The 16,830-nt window shown below is 41.4% G+C and overlaps 1 protein-coding gene across 1 annotated transcript in view; it reads left to right on the top strand.

The window, feature by feature from the left end:
• The window catches only part of LOC133954152 (protein unc-13 homolog C), a 104,513-nt gene that overhangs the window by 34,148 nt on the left and 53,535 nt on the right, over positions 1–16,830 (top strand). Inside the window, exons 11-15 of the mRNA XM_062388465.1 lie at positions 1,082–1,251; positions 3,479–3,594; positions 3,749–3,912; positions 10,963–11,119; positions 11,506–11,574. Coding sequence (XP_062244449.1) covers positions 1,082–1,251; positions 3,479–3,594; positions 3,749–3,912; positions 10,963–11,119; positions 11,506–11,574 — 676 coding nt within the window. The remainder of the gene's footprint in view (positions 1–1,081; positions 1,252–3,478; positions 3,595–3,748; positions 3,913–10,962; positions 11,120–11,505; positions 11,575–16,830) is intronic.

Raw genomic sequence — 16,830 nt, forward strand, 5'->3', positions numbered from 1 at the left:
TGGCATTTTATTATTCATGCAAGAGCTGAGATTTTTAGCTGATATCCATAAAAGAAGTCATAAATATTTCCCAAATATATATTTTCTTGGAAATGTTAATGACAAACAATAAAATACTGTTTATTTTTCGTTTATCTATCTTTATCGTTTATCTCACAAAATGTAGATCCTGAATTTATGCTTCAGTATTTATTGATATTAGTTATTGTTAGTAATTTTTGAAAGCTTATACTGACATGTGTGAATCATTTTCTGTGTGTTTGTGTTCTATTCCAGACACAGACTAGGCTCCACACCTGTAATGAGACTCCAGGAGGGGCTATAATAAAACTTTTTCCCATTACTACAGGGATGTAGATTAATAGAGCGATACATTACTCTGTGTTTGGCAGAGAGCAAAGCCTCGGACTTGTGGTGCAGCAGCAGCAATTGCTAGCGCTGGAAAGGGATTAGTAAAAAAATAAATACTGCAGATACTCTTTCTCTGGCTGTTGCACCCAAGATGTCATTAGCACAAAATGTAATCTGTTGGTTTTTATTCCAGAGCCCAACAGTCTGACCTCATCTAAAGCTAAGTGCTGTGGCCACCTCTGTTCTGTTTAGCAGTGTCAAGTGAAATGTCCGTCAGCATCTGCACTAAAGTAAGAAGGGCCAAAGAGATATAGCGCTTTCAGGAATAACAAAATCCCTTCCCTGATGAGCTTAGCATACATTCGGACAGAATAGAAATACAAAGAGGCATGGTAAAGGTCATGCAATGTGTTGGGGTGATTCTTCCTGCCAGCCAGAGAGCCCCTCTCCACAATCCCCTTCTAAACACGCACACCCACTCATACCCATCCATGTGCACACACTAATACACACATTCCCTTCATTTGAATCCCGGCAAGACATTTTTCTGCATATGTTACTTCGAAAAGATATATGTGTCTCTGGCTTTACATTCATGCTTGAATTGTGCATTAGCTGCTCCACTGAATACCCCACTCCTATGAGCTGGCACTGAATATGCGGTTGCTGTTTGTGTTGCTCATGTTGTTGTGATTGTTATGACCTGGCATAATCATCTCTCGTCCTGCAGCGAATGTCACAACGCCACTGACCGCATCAAGGTGCGCGTGTGGGACGAAGACGATGACATCAAATCACGGGTGAAGCAGCATTTTAAGCGCGAGTCAGATGATTTTCTGGGCCAGACCATCATCGAGGTTCGCACTCTCAGTGGAGAGATGGATGTTTGGTACAATCTCGGTATGTTACCCATTTTAGCTCGGTGTCTTTTGTTACAGCTTAGATACAATGATGAAATGATAGCGGCACATAATACAGCACTTATACAGATAAAATGATGACTCATTTGGAAAAAAATGCTTTTGAAATAAGACCCCTCTCTCATTGTCATGGCTAGCGATGATTCAATTTTTTGTCATATACTCATGGCTATAAAATGAACGTTAGATTGATTTGCTACTGATGAGGCTCAATTTTGCTCAACATTAGATACATATACAGGAACAGACTGAGGTTTGCTTCCATACCCAAATATGAAACAGACAAAATGGAGAAGTACCACCCAAAATCATGGGCGGGAGGGGGGGGGGGGCAGTGTATTCAGTAATTCAAGGGAGACAACTGGATGTTAAAAACCTAAAATTTCAACTATGGGATGACTTTTGGAGAAGAGACTTTGCGAGTTTGTAAGAAACTACAGGCCTCTAAATGATGTAACTTCAACTGGGACAAGCTGCCTTCTATCTTAAACGATACTCTAACAGGACCTCATCCACAGGCTGTATGTTTGTTGTTGTCAAGATTCTGCGATACCCTTTGATGATTGTATTGGTTAACAACCATACATAAAGGATCCATGGGAGTATGTGCAAAAGTGACGATTACGTAGTTGAATCAGACGTATCTCTTTTTGGACATAAGGTCACGTTTCGTACCTTATATCTGGTATTAATGAAACATTTCTGTCTAACAAAAGTAAACGGTGTATATTGTCTTAACACATGCAGCCACTCAAGAATCTGTTCTGAGTAATAAAAAAAGCCTAGGGTTATTTTAATATTTTGTTAATATGAGGAGCAGTATAAAAATGTTACACATGGAGTTTGATTTATTAAACATTATTTCAAGCACCATTTTTTGACCCTGTGATAACAGTGGTAAATCTGCAGGTTTGTCTGAGAAGTGAACTCTGAACTCAGTGTTGTTAGTGGAATCATCTCAGCTTGGGATCGTTTTAAAATTATAAACTGGGTTGTTGAATTTGAAAGTTGTGGATATTTACCAGTTGATGTTGATGCTTTAGTCTTTCCCTCTCGTATGTCACTGGTTTCACTACACAGCACGAGTTTGGCAGCATGATGGGAGCTCCCACTTCTGTTGAAGTGACTGGCGGCTGCTGTCATTGTTTGCCTCTCGAGCTAAAAGGAAGCAATCTGTGCTAATACTGACCCCTGCCCACTGCGGCTGCCCTGTGCCTTTTTAAATGTCCAAAATGAATATCTAAACAGGCCATTGCGGGTGTGGGTGTCACCCCCTCCAGCTGCTCTCCTCTCTAAGCCTCTTCATCTCCTCCTCAATCTCGGCTTTTGCACTTGCAGCACTGTCGCTTTGTCACGTTATTATGTTTCACTTGTCTGACTCTTGACCAGCTGACTGTAGAGGAACATTTCACACATTTGAAACACAGAAGATGATTTTTATATGAGCGCACACATGGGAGGGAGGGGGGGGGGGGCCAGCTGTGAAGGCACCCCAACAGCTGTGAAGTCATTAGCTCCAGGGCCTCTTGGCATTGTGTCTCCCTGAATTTGTGTGGTTTTGTCACTCTGCGTGCATCTACTGTACATGCTTTTTAATATAATTACAGTAAATAAATTAAATTCCCCAAAATTACAACTCATTACAGCTACTGATAATCTAGTGAAAGTGTTTTGTTGTACACATATGCGGTGAGTCAGTCATTGCTGTTGTCTTGGACATATGATGTCATACCCCATGTCTGATTAATGTCTTTTCTCTTTTATGTGTTTTTTATATGTCATGAATATTGTCAAGGACACATTTCTAACGAGGTGGGAAGTAATATTGTAGCTTACTTTTACATAGTTCTCACAGAGTGGAGTCACTATTTATATCCTTGAACTTTTCTTCTTTTCACTGACTGTTGTAAAACCATGAGAAAATATTAAACTTGTTGAGAACATATTGAAATGAAACTCAGAGACAAACTAGAAATCTCTCCTTCTGAATTGCATTTGTTTAGTTGTTGTTTTTATCCTTTCGTAAACACATAAGAAAATTGCGATACAAATAAAGCTTACAGTTTAATAGTTTTGTATAATGTTTACACTAATCAACTTTTTGTGGTTCTAAGGACATTAGTCAACTTTTTGCCCTCTAAAGAAGTGGCTTGTTTTATTTGAACTGATTTCCAGTTATGTTCAAAATCAGCTTGTTTGTGTTACAGATAAGAGGACAGACAAGTCTGCTGTATCTGGTGCGATCCGACTCAAGATCAGTGTGGAGATGAAGGGGGAGGAGAACGTGGTTCCTCCTCACGGCCAGTACACCTGTTTACATGAGGTAACAGTTGCAAAAGGAAACCAAAACAAACTTTCAGGGTTGTAGTTACTGAGGTGCAAAAAACGATGTTTCCAGCTGCAATATGGGTCCTTTGATATGAAACCATTCTTCACCAGAGTAACCCGTTGCTCCTTATCTTTTGTGCCACTCACAGAACCTGTTCCACTACCTGACTGAGATGAAGAACAACGGGGTGGTGAAGATCCCGCAGGTGAAAGGGGAAGAGGCGTGGAAGGTCTACTTTGACGACGTGTCTCAGGAGATAGTGGATGAGTTCGCCATGAGATACGGAGTGGAGTCCATCTATCAGGCTATGACGTTAGTACCACCCTGATCTATGGCCTTTTACCTCACCAATCTGTCACTGTCTAATTTGGATGAGTGGAGGAGAGACAGAGAGGAGAGGTGGACAGGAAGAGACCAGAAGATCAGACAAGTAGTAAAGATGTCCCCTCAGCAGAATCAGAGCTGGGAGAACTGTTGAGCTCCAAAGTTCGATTGATTAATTGCTGGTCACTGGGAAAAAACTCCTAACCTGCCTTGGTCACATTGATCATGGTCATACATATAACAGTCTCACTTCCTCATCTCTCTCTTTGTCTCTGTGAACCTCTGTGACCCCGTCCAACAAGGAACGTCTCTGTCCCCCTTTGTCCTATACACACTCTCACACACACACACACACGTAAAGTAGGCACATGCAAAGACAAGCCAACTGTCACTCAAAAATCAATTGCATATTGATCAAGGTCAGGCAGTGTTACACTGTGCAGTGTTGATGTGTTGGTTACCCCTGCAGAAGTCTGCATCATCACTATTAACTCCTAAGCTGTTGTAGACATGAACTGAACTTTGCAGCTACTCTTGTATTTTCCCCAGAGGAGGTGTGAACGCACTTGGCTGAGTGAGAGGCTCTGCAGTCTCTGCTGACTTTCTCTGCCTTGCATCCTGGTATAAGTCTGTAGAAAGTCAGGGGAATGCGATCCGACACAGCGGGGGTTCCCTGTGAATGAGAGAGTGAGGGGGGTTGACAGCGCTTATAAAGCGCGACCGATGCAAAAATGAAAAAAACGAAAGAAAACATATCTCCCAGTGAGAAAGTGGTGACACGCATATTGAAGAAACCGACAAAAATGTTGTGAATGCAATCTGTGCACAGATCCCCCCCGCTGTGATGTGTAGAAGGCAAACTGCAGGTAGAATCCAGTCAATCGGCTACGGAGTTGAACCACAGGTCAGGTCTGAAAACGGCTTTAGATACATCTGTCTTCCAATACACTGTCCACTGTAGCTTTGCCTTATCATCATACAGCTGATATTGTCCTTACATTTACTGAGTCGGATGCACCCCTTTGAGTCATTTTATGACAACTTACCCAGAAGTCACAATAGTGGCCTACATAATATATTTAATGGTTTACCACCTTCAGGATATGAATGTCAGCTACCCTACATATGGGCATAGTTTTAAACAGCACAATTTGCCTTATATTATACACTTATTAACCTATCTGAGTTCTAGCTGTAATAACCATTGCCCTCTTCTACAGGAAGCTGACTGAAGTTGGTCACAAACTTAAATTGCATACACAATGGCCAAGAGAGTTTTTTGTGATTTAGAGTTTTCTTGGTTTGGTTTTCTTTGTAGCAAGAGCCCAAGATGAATAAACCAGTTAATATGAAATAAACAAAAGGTTTGTGTCAAAGAAACTAATAAACTTCACTGATAGACTTACTAGTGACTAATATAATGAAATGAAGTGAAGCAGCTGCATCAAAAAAGGCGAAATGCCTTCTTTCATGAGCCTCCATTCTTTCTGTTATATTATACTTTTCTTGCACAAATCTGTTGAAAGATGTCCTGTTACTTTCCCCAAATGATTCTCTTCAGCGGCCCTTTGCCGTAGAGGTTTTGTTCCTCCGCCTTCTTGTCGGAATATTGCTCTTCCTGTTAAGGTTCTTGAGCCTTGGAGTCATCTCATCATCCAGTATTTGGCACATTCATTCATCTATAAATGTTGTCTGCCTCACATCAGCACACTCCCACCTGACTGTGTCCACTCCCACTCCTCATCTGTCCACAGAAGCTCTTGCCAGTATTCATCAGACCTTCTTTCATGCCTGTTGCCAAAGTCGAATCCATCAGATTTAATGTAATGTTTTCTCTTTGGGTACCTTCGAACCACTGCTGCAACTGTGTCGACACATGCTCAGCTTGTTTCGTATTTCATCTACATGAAGTCTCACGATCTGGTTTGGGCTTGCTAAGGGCTGCTGCACACTACAGGATAATCATGCAGACTTTAGACCTGATTTTCCTCTTCCGACAATTGCATATTCACGATTATCTGCACCGACAGAAACCCACAAAAGCGTATAAACCTTCTCAGCCATGACATCATCCATAGTTTTTCCTCTTTTTTTCAAAACAGAACACACGTATTGTGTGTTCATGTGTTTCTTTTGAAGCCAGGTTCAATAATATGAGTTCTCCACACTCCAGTTCAGAAGGTGGCGGTAATGTACCTAAAAGTAATTTGTGAACCACCATAAAAACTGCAAACATATGTCTCTGGAATCACTACTGTGAAATTGTTTCCAACATGCGGTAGGTGTGTGGCATGACGTTCTTGCCAAATTGTCAGGTGTGTGCGCTATGACGATTATAATATTAATTAAATCTGTCATTTTGTCTTCGATCTCCCACATTTTTATGTGTGCAGCCGCCCTAAGGCACTTTCCTACCATATGGAGCCTTTCTGCATCAAACACAATGGAGAAAGGCCAAAACGGAGAAAGCTGGTTCACAGGAACTTTCATGATGTCGTTAATGAAATTAGTCTTAATTTGAAATCACAGGTGTTGCTCTATTGCAGCTATCACAGGTTTACTGACTTGAGTTACGTTGAGGCTGCATTTTGCAGCCTGTATTTACAACATAACCAGTGAGTTGATCATTATTCACAAGATCGAACACTTAAATAACGTAAAAGTTAAGTTAAGCACAACAGGTTAAGTGATATTACACATCAGCCAATCAATCAGTCAAACCTTTTTTATAGCACTTTAGTTAAAGGTTAGTGCACTTAAACGTGCTCCACAATTAACTAATGATCCAAGAATAGACTAAACCTAACATCTAAACAATTAAATTCAATAAAAATACTTTTAAAAGTTATAAAAACAATGAATAAATACAGTTAATACAAGAAATATAATTAAAATAAAGTGGGATAAAAACACTTACTTAAATATGAAGAGAGATAAAATTATTATTTAAAGCATAGATGCAATGAAATGTATAAAAAACACAGAGGGGTCCTCAGTTTTGTTGTATAGTCTTATTTGTTTTTTAATCGTGCAGTATGTTCAAATGCAAAACCTACTGCTCCATTTCCTCTCTTCATTAGCTGTCACAGATACACACAAATACACAGCTTTGTGTTACATACCCTTATCTCTTGTTCCATGTTTGCTTTTGACTTCTGTTGCATTTCGAATGATGAGCTAATCAGTATATCTCTCAGCATCACTTCATCAGTCTGAGCTGAAACTCTCATATCACATCCCATCATGCACCTTTCCAGCTCTCTCTCCTCTGCAGGATGCACTTGTTGGACAGTCCCAGTAGCTCCCTGTGTAATTACCTGCTGCTTCACTAAATCAGACACTAATAGCTCACAGACTGTGTTGACCAATTTAATGAAAATTGCCAACATATTTGTGCTTTAATGTTTGGAAATCTGACCACTTGTAATCCTGAGATGATACAACCCTGATGAGACCTAGGAAGTAATGATACAATTATGTCTTTAACGTATAAAACGATTTGTTTTATGTTGTATAGCAAAACCAAACCTATGGTTTCTAAATCAGGCTGTTACATCAGGTTACTAAGCGTAATCTTTTTTAGATTTTTATACTCCTCTCCCATCTTTCTGGTTCCACTGATCTCAGTTTGGTCTCATAGATCCTACAGCAGCTCTTTCATCTGCTCCCTAACTGGCCCTGGAGGTAGGACGTGTCACTGGGATTCTGTTGAGCTGCTGTAAAGCTGCAGAGCTGTTTCAAGCATGCTTAAACATCCAACACCATTAGCCATTGCGTCCACATAAATAAAAAGTGCAGCAGTTACCACAGCATCACTATAAGATAGGTGTTGTTGACATATTAAAGACGCAAAGTGGTACGGAGCTGAAAGTGGCAGGCTGTCTTTTTAGCGTGACAGGGTATGGCAACATGTGAAGTGTTGCATGGTCATGTGCAGACAAGTGAAACAGTAAGCAGCCTTATTACCAGCTTTCTCAGGTGGAGTCAATGCTTCAGGCTCTGGCCTTTATTTAAACCCTGCGTTTCTCACATCTTGGCTTATTATGCCTCGCCAGGAATTTATGAACGGCCTTACCTCTCAGTTTGCTTCATCATAGAACCTTAACTCCCAGTAAGTCCTGACATGAAGGCTGCATAAATCACTGCAGCTGCGACACTCACCCTCCTGTGTTTCCCCATCACCACGACCCATACCCCTCCCTCATCTTCCTTTATCTTCATCTCACTCACTCTATCACCACCCTCACCTCCCACTACCCCTTTTCCCCACGTCTCATCATCTTTTTCTCATTTCTCACAGCAATCTGAAGCCATTAAATAATATGGGAGTGTCTGTGTCTTTTGTTATATGCATCCGCTGGTGAAAACCAAGGCAGGGTGACGAGAGGAGGAGAAACATCTCCCTCTTGAAAATTGGCTCAGGAGATCCAGCTCTAAAAGCGCTGTGGGGATTTAGCGGATGCCAACACCACTCTCTTCACATCACTGCCCTTGCTCGCCTAACCCCAAGTGCTCCTGGGTAATTTGGAGGCTGAAAGCAAAGTAATTAAATAGGCCTCCCGATGAGAGCATATTTGTGTGCTTGTGCGTGCTCCTCTTTGTGTGTGTGTGTGTGTGTGTGTGTGTGTGTGTGTGTGTGTGTGTGTGTGTGTGTGTGTGTGTGTGTGTGTGTGTGTGTGTGTATTTGAAGGAGAGCAAATCTGTAATCATTACTCCGCAAAACTTGATGCATTTCAACCACTTCATAAACCAATAAGACACTGAGCCAGATGTTCTTCTTTTCAAATCTTTGCTACACATGGTCACCTGCACTTGTGATACACACAAATATTAATGGAACAACATTTTGTTTTCATAAATCAACCTTTAATTTCTGTTAACAACATATGAAATTGCAGTTGTGAACAATATAAATGTTCTTTTTTGAAGTGAAGGCTAAATGCAAAAGAAGAGCTTTTAAGAAATTCTATATTTGTAAAGCCCAGTCTATACTTTGTCTCGTTTTAACCTCCCAGGCATCTTAAGGGTAACAAGATTTTTATCAAACTCTAGTATAAATAAATGTAGTGCATGAGTGTGTATCAATATGTGGACTTGATTACGTAGTTGAAAAGAGCAATTAACATTTTCATGATGTTATAGCATTGGGTTCGTCTTCTGACCGTCATCAGACAGTTTAAATCCTTGACCTGTCAGTCAAACATTACCCAGACTTTGTTCTCTGGAGCTGGCAGGATATAGAGTGATTAACGTCCGAGTTGACAGATTCAGGCATTTGCATTCACACCCACAGGTCCTCCAGGTAATGTTTAGAAGAGTTGAGGTGTGCGCTGGATGTGTTGGAGCAGCAGTTTCACACAGTGCACAGCCTCTGTCTGGGTAAGAGACTTGCTGCTCTGCCGCTCACGCTGTCGACACAGAGAGAAGTGAGCCTCTCACTCTCATGGAAGCACTGGCAGCTTCTTTCTACAAGTAGCAAAGGTTTATCCAGGAGGTTACATGTCATTTTTTTTTTTTTTCTAGCAGATCTAGCAGAAGGCTGCTAGATTTGCTGCAAGGTGCTTCTTGAAAAAAAAGATGCTTTGAAGGGGTCTAAATACCCACAATATAATGCTTATATAGTTTTATATGACATACTGTCCACATGCTGTATGAATGAGAAGGCAGCTGGCAGCCAGTCTGTATGTTTGCTATATATATATAGAATACATGCTGTGTATATATGAATTATAATGTTGGCTGTATTCCATATGGCTTGTGAAGCAGCAGTATGAAGTCTTAAGATAAGCATATGCTCTTCACTCAGCTAGGGATTGCTGTTTGAAACAGGTCTCTTAGGCTGCAGCACTTAATTACTGAGTGCTCTATCAGCTGTGTGTGTGTTATGGGGGAGAGAGAGAGAGAGGGAGATAGAGAGAGAGAGAGAGAGAGAGAGAGAGAGAGAGAGAGAGAGATCTCTTCCCTGACATTTTCTTCTTCATTTTACTTTTTTTCTCATTTCCTAATTTCTAGTTTTCCTTTTCTCTGATATTTTCCTTTCCTCTTAGCTCACGCCAATAAAGCACATTGAACTGAAAATTGAAAGAGAGCGAATGGCAAATTGGAAAAATTGGAAGTGGCGATGCATGGGTTTCTTTCTCTCCCATTGTGTGTATTGCTTCAAGTCCAAGAAGTTAGAAAAGGGCTGAAGACGGGAGAAAAGGACAAAAGATGACATGTTTGCATTAGTGAAAGAACGATGTTTCAGTTCCTCCTCTGGGGAAGATGACTTGAGTAATTTAAGCACAGTGCAGAATACTGAACCACCGTTTGTGGATTCACCTCAGTGGTAAAGACTTGAACTTGGAAGTGCACATACTTTTTTGTCTTAGTGATATTTCTTAAATAATGAAGCAACCAACTAAGTTTAATGGCAAACTGTAAAAGAAATATATATCCACTCTGGATGGAGACGAAACCCGGAATCTACTCACTTACTTCATCTATTTCTTTGCAGCTTTCTTTCTGTAGTAGCATAGGTTATATAGCTGTAATTTATGGCATCATTTGCTATAGATAGTCATTGAAGACACGTTTTACTAGATGAACAGTTCAGTAAACTTCTTATGGACCAGGATTAATTGTTTGGAACATAAAAAATGTGCTGTCTCCTCAGAAGACGAAAGGTGAAAATAAAAAAGAGAGAAATACTGCAGAGTTTCTTCTCAGTTTTTCTTTTATATTAGATAGATACAATACATATGGTAAGAGTTTTATATATATTATATATTGGAAGGGAACATTTCCACAGCTATAAAACACATTTCTTTCAACACTGTAACATATCGATTTTGTGACTTTCCTAAGGGTGTATCGATTCCTTGATCGTTTTCCTTGTCTATTTCAATTTTGCGCTTGATGCTGACTCTCACATTATCTCTGTTTTCTTAGTGTTTTGGTTTATTGAACCTTGGTGAAAAGATGAGGTTGCTCCGAAATGGCTGCAGCACTGCCCCTTGTGCCAGATGGAATAATAGCTGATCTTTTTTTCCTCCGCAGGCATTTCTCATGCCTGTCCGGCAAGTACATGTGTCCGGGTGTGCCAGCAGTCATGAGCAACCTGCTCGCTAATATCAATGCCTACTTCGCCCACACCACCACCACCACCACAACCACAGCCTCTGCTTCTGACAGATTCGCCGCCTCTAACTTTGGTGTAAGTGTGCTTATTCTTGTCCTGTAATCTGACTTGTGAAAAATGTTGATTCACAGTAAAACAATGCTTAAAGAAAATATCGGTTATCTATGGTCTTGAGTTAAAACATCTGTTGCTCTCTTATATCCTATTTAAGTTTCAGAGGTTGCCAACCCTTTATAATTGAACTTTTAATATGCTAATGTTATTAGGCATCAAATATTATTTCCAGGCAGAAAGCCGAGCAGGCAGTATGGCTGCATCACAAAATGTTGTTCCAGGAAGTAAAAATGAATCACTGCAGTAAAAGAAATGCTTGAGTCCACGCAGTGTTATACATTTTTCACTTTTCACAAGCTTAAGTTGTTGTGACATTGAACTGAATTATGTCTCTTTTTTCCTGACAGAGGGAGAAATTTGTCAAACTACTGGATCAGCTGCATAACTCACTGAGGATCGATCTCTCCAAGTATCGGGTACGTTTGAGCTTTGTTACATGTGGTGCGTCTGCTGACACTGTGTTTGTCTTTGCGGGCACCGGGCGGCACGGTAACGCAGTGGTTAGCAAAAAACCTGCAGGTTCAGTTAAATCGCCCATAGGTGTGACTGTGAGGTTGGATGGTTGTCTCCATGTGTCAGCCTTGTGATGGACTGGCGACCTGTCGGGGTGTGCCCCGCAGCCGCTCATTGTCAGATATGATTGGCTCCAGTTCCCCGAGACATGATCAATGGTATAGATGGCGGCTGGTTTGTCACTGTGACCTGTCACCTCCAAGTGAGGCTCTTTTCAAAGTTGTTCAGTTAAATCTCATCTCATGTCCATAGTAATATCTTCTCGGGGGACTGTATTCTCACAATGTGTCTCTGGTTCACATTGTTCACAATGTTCCTTCTCTGGGAAACATGCAGGTGGTTGTTTAGTTTTCTCCTTTGATAGAAGTGATGCCATTTAAGCCACTTGCCATCTGATTTGATAGAGGCTTCCAGCTTGATTCAACTCTGTTTACAGTACACTGTGTGCTCTCTACATGCCGAAAGTGTGTGTCACCCTCCAAATGTACTTATTGACTGGATCCTCCTCTTTGCTGGATTCAGTTCACTCTGTGTTGGATGTATGTTTCCATTTTCACCCCACAGTCAAATCACACAGACAGCACATTGATGCCAGATGTAAAGGTGTTCTATCTCTCATGAGGATAATGATGAGGCAAAGGTCACTTTAAAATTGATGACGCCGCGGAGAATGTCATTTGGTAAGGTCATTCACTCATCAAATAAATGTGTAGGAAGACCTGGTGGTTTAAGGTGAGATCACGAGGACGGACATGAAAAGTATGAGATTTGTGATGAATGAGAGAAAGAGACAGACAAATATCACTGCTGCTCAACAAAAACAAAAAATACTGATTTGATTCAAATGCTGCCAGAGAAGCAACAGCATGGCAACCCCCCCCCTCCTTTTTCTTAAACAAAAAGAAAGAAAAAGCTGGACTGTGTGAACAGGTTTCCTCTGTAACTTGTTTTAGTTGAAGATCAACATGACTCTGACAAGTCAGAAGTTGTGTGTTCTTTTTCTTCAAACCCAGGGCGCTTTCACAGCTTTTAACCAGCAGCCTATTCAGACACACAAATATCAATAATCCGCCTGTGGTGTTAAGCACGACCATTGGCATCTGAAGAAATAGTGCTCCTCATGGTCCAATAAATAGACCCTGTCGGGTGTCCAGCACTCACCCTGCAGCAGACGTTCATGGATTTAGTGCATTCAACAGCTTGGAGCGCGCTCTGTAATTCCATCTCTCTTTGTATACACTGTAGCAGATTGATTTAATATTGGCTATAACTATTACAATCGAACATGTTTTAAGAGACAACTATACATGCATCATGTTTTATTTAAATAGGGATAAATAGTTCATAGTTTTTTATGCTATCCATATATATATACTTCTTTAACAATTTTTATGTAAACTTACAAAACTGTACTGATTAGAGAGAGGGAGAATGTGAACTGACATAATAAATGAAAGTTCAATTTTTCATTTGTTTTGTGATTTCCAGTAAACGATGACCTTAAGGCAACATTTTCCTGCAGTACAGACTTTTCTTGTTCAACTGTTATACCCATGCCATGCATTACATGTAAACTACAGACTGTGAGGCTACATGTGGTCTGTAGCATGAAGTGGGTTTGATTGAGGATAAACTTTGCCTTCTTATAAGGGTGGTAAGCTACAATTAAAAGATCTAGAATTATATTTGATTTAAAATCACAGAGTGGGGTTCAATAGTGGATCATTCACTTAAATGTATATGTGACAAAGTCAGATAAATATTGCTAATATAATTGTAAATTTAGAACATGTGTTAACAAATGTGTTAGCAAATATGTGTTAACAAAAGCATTTAATGTATACATGGGGGTTTTGTATCACCCTCGCAATTGTTCACCCTTTAAAATCCCCTAAATGAAGAGGGAATAAAAAACATTGTCACCCTCCCCGCACCCTAAACATACAATAGAAGTTACCACTTCAACAAATGGCTTAGATTAAACAGCCCCAAAATAATGGGGAAGTGATGAAACTGGCGTCTTGCAGCCAGACCCTCTTCTCTGATTGTCAGAAATGTGCCGCTGTATTTTACTCTGGCAGATTGAAATCCTGACATACAGAACATAATCTTCTCGAAGAATCCCAGAAGAGTGTAATCCTGTTAGACACCGCACGCACACACACACACACACACACACAGACACACACAGACACACTCACACACACACACACACACACACACACTCACTCACTCACTCACACTCATTTGCCTCACCCTATACGGAGATGCAGGAACATACCACAAACATGCACAGAGCTGTGGACATGCACAAAGGCTTTTATCCTCCCCCTCTCTCCCTTACTTTCGCTCTCTCTCTCTCGCTCACTCCCTCACACACACACACACACACATACAGATGAATACAGCATCCCTTGCACACACTCTTGCACATGTGCAGACATCCACTGTGCAGTTTGGCCGCAAACTATCACTGACTCACACTGGGCTATGCACCAGAACAGCCAAACACCCTCACATCTCCACCTTTCTTTCTGGTGGCATTATACAGTGAGCTGTAAGTGAAAGTTGACCCTGTCATCTCTAATGTGACACAGTGCAGCGTGTCTTTGACTGCGCGATAGCTGTAGCTCCTCTGTTCTTTGTCACGGCTTGTGTGTGACACACCCTGATTGCAGCACATTCAGCTGGCTGCCAGCAAGTAAATAGTGAGGAAGAGAGGGGACTTGAGGGACACACAGAATAGAGTTGTATATAGAACGGGGGAGGGATAGAGAGGATTTGGAGAGCGAAGTGGAAGAAACAAGCAGAGAGAGAGAGGGAGTTAGAGGAGAGGGGATTTGGACAAAGAGGGGGAGAGTTGAATGGACGTAGAGATGGATTTGGAAAAAGAGGAGAGGACAAACAGATAAAGAAAAACAGTGGGTACGATGGGTGGGTGCCTGAAGGAGGGAGAGGGTTAAGTGAAGGAGAGATGGCCTCTTTTATTTTCAGATGGCCTGGCTGTCTGGCGATAACACATTCACCGAGGCCAGTCACAGAACATCACATTGGCTTCACCTGCCAGCGCTGCCCTGCTGCTCTCTTGTCAAGCCTGCCACAGACCAGTGGTTCATGCGCACACACACACACACACACACACACACACACACACACTGACACACACACAGTTCATACTCTCCCTTTCTAAAGCTGTCCTGCAGACTGAGCCTGCCACTCTCGGACAGTAATACGATTCAGATCCGGCTCCTCCGCCCGTTCACCGTAAGGGTTTTCCTATAATGACATTCTGAGGGAGATTGAGTTTGCTTTTGTAAAACAGAGGGTCCGAATCAGCAGCGAGAGAGCCCGGGTGCCGGTGTCACTCTACATTTGCTGCATATGCATTTCTTCCCCTTAAACTTTACTCTAAGGCTGTGATACACAGCGACACCTTGTATAGCCAGGCTCTCCCAGCCCAGATTAGCCAGTTTCTCTGGGTCGGACATAAAATGTCAGTATTCAGAGCATGCTGCAAGGGATTTGAGCTGTTAGCTCAGTTTGATATGAAGTGAGGTTTGTTCTGTAAGCCCCCTAGGAGTTGTGTACCATTATCTTAAGATGGAACTCTGCAGAACTACATTGGTCCTTTAGCGAAAAGGTTACTTCATGCTAACAGCTGGTTTGTTTGTGTGGTGCAGGAGATTCTGCAGCCTCCTTTGCTGAGAGGAGCAGAGGGTTATAGATGTTCCATACTGTAGAGCAGGATGGCATCACCCACACTGAAGTGTATTAAAGCTGATAAGGCCTCAAGTGACCCATTCTAGTCAAATTCCAGAGGTGTTCTGTATAGAACTGTCTACTAGAGAAAGTGACCTGGATTAATTGAGCCATGGCAAATAAAGACCGGCTGCAGGGCTTCGTCCAACGAACGCTGAATCTGCGATCTGCTGAACAAAGAGCTGTTCATTGTTTATTCAATGTTGAATCTCGACTCAGTAGGCAGAAATTCGGCCTGGGAAATAAGTTGTTGCCTTGTTTTGAACGATCTGTTCCAGGTCCAGGCACCACTGCAACAGATTTGATGTGATCTGATCTTAAGGTTTATTAATATTGAACGTATCAAGTGTACACATCACACCAAACTCAACACTGCATTTTCTCGAGCCCGTGACACACTGATGAAGTTTGACGTGTGCAGCCGATAAAATGAGCGGTTGTGGAGATATGCGAGCCAGAGTCAGACAGACAGAGGTTCCTAGGATTAGTAGATGATACATTTAAAACATTGAGCACAGAAGATGGTAACTTATACTTTCTTTCACTCCACCTGTTGCTTTTGACTTGCACCTAATTAAGTTCTGTTGCATCATATAAAGAAACATGTTGTGTTATTATCTTTAATATTACAATACATGACACCAGTACATCCCAAACTGTAACAACCATTTTTTTTTTCAGACCACCCCAGATGCTAATGCTGAACTCAGACACAAAAACAAAGAAAGTTGAAGTAGGTTAGATCACTGTGAATTTGAATTAATCCTAAAATGGCAGAGCGGGGCAGGCAGGGGCGACCAGAGCAGATCCAGGATAGGTAATGGCGTGTGACAGCTGAGACAGGCATCTTCTGATTCAGGAGGCGGACCATAGAAAGGGGGAGCATCAGTCCGAGACAGAAGGAGAACAAAGGTTTGCCAGGCAAAACCCAAACTCGAGGAAAATATTTAGAACCTGATTTCTCAAGCGGTTCGAGCCATAACGTATGTGCTGCATGGACACACGGAGTCCCATGAGTGGAGAGACAGAATGGGTTTTTATATTTTTGGGTTCTTGGGGAGTAGGTGAGCTAGATGTTTGGTGAGGCACATAGGTCGAGGTAGAGAGACACACCTATGTGTACACGTAGACAAACCGGGGACATAAGCACTAGGAATAAGTGTGTAAAGTGATACATACATGAAGTTGAGTTGAACAGGCTTTCCACTCTTTGGATTGTTTCAATCGAATCCTTAAATTGAAAAAAAAAATCTTTCCAAAAAAAAATAACCTGAAGTAACTGATTATCATAAATATTCAGGTCATTCTCTAAGTTGGCAGCACCTTTGGCAGCAATGACAATGACATGCCTTTTCAAAATTATCCTACAGTCTTGGCACACTTCTGATCCAAGCTTGGCC

Source organism: Platichthys flesus, chromosome 1 (assembly GCF_949316205.1).
Source record: "Platichthys flesus chromosome 1, fPlaFle2.1, whole genome shotgun sequence".
In the NCBI taxonomy this organism is placed as follows: Eukaryota; Metazoa; Chordata; class Actinopteri; order Pleuronectiformes; family Pleuronectidae; genus Platichthys; species Platichthys flesus.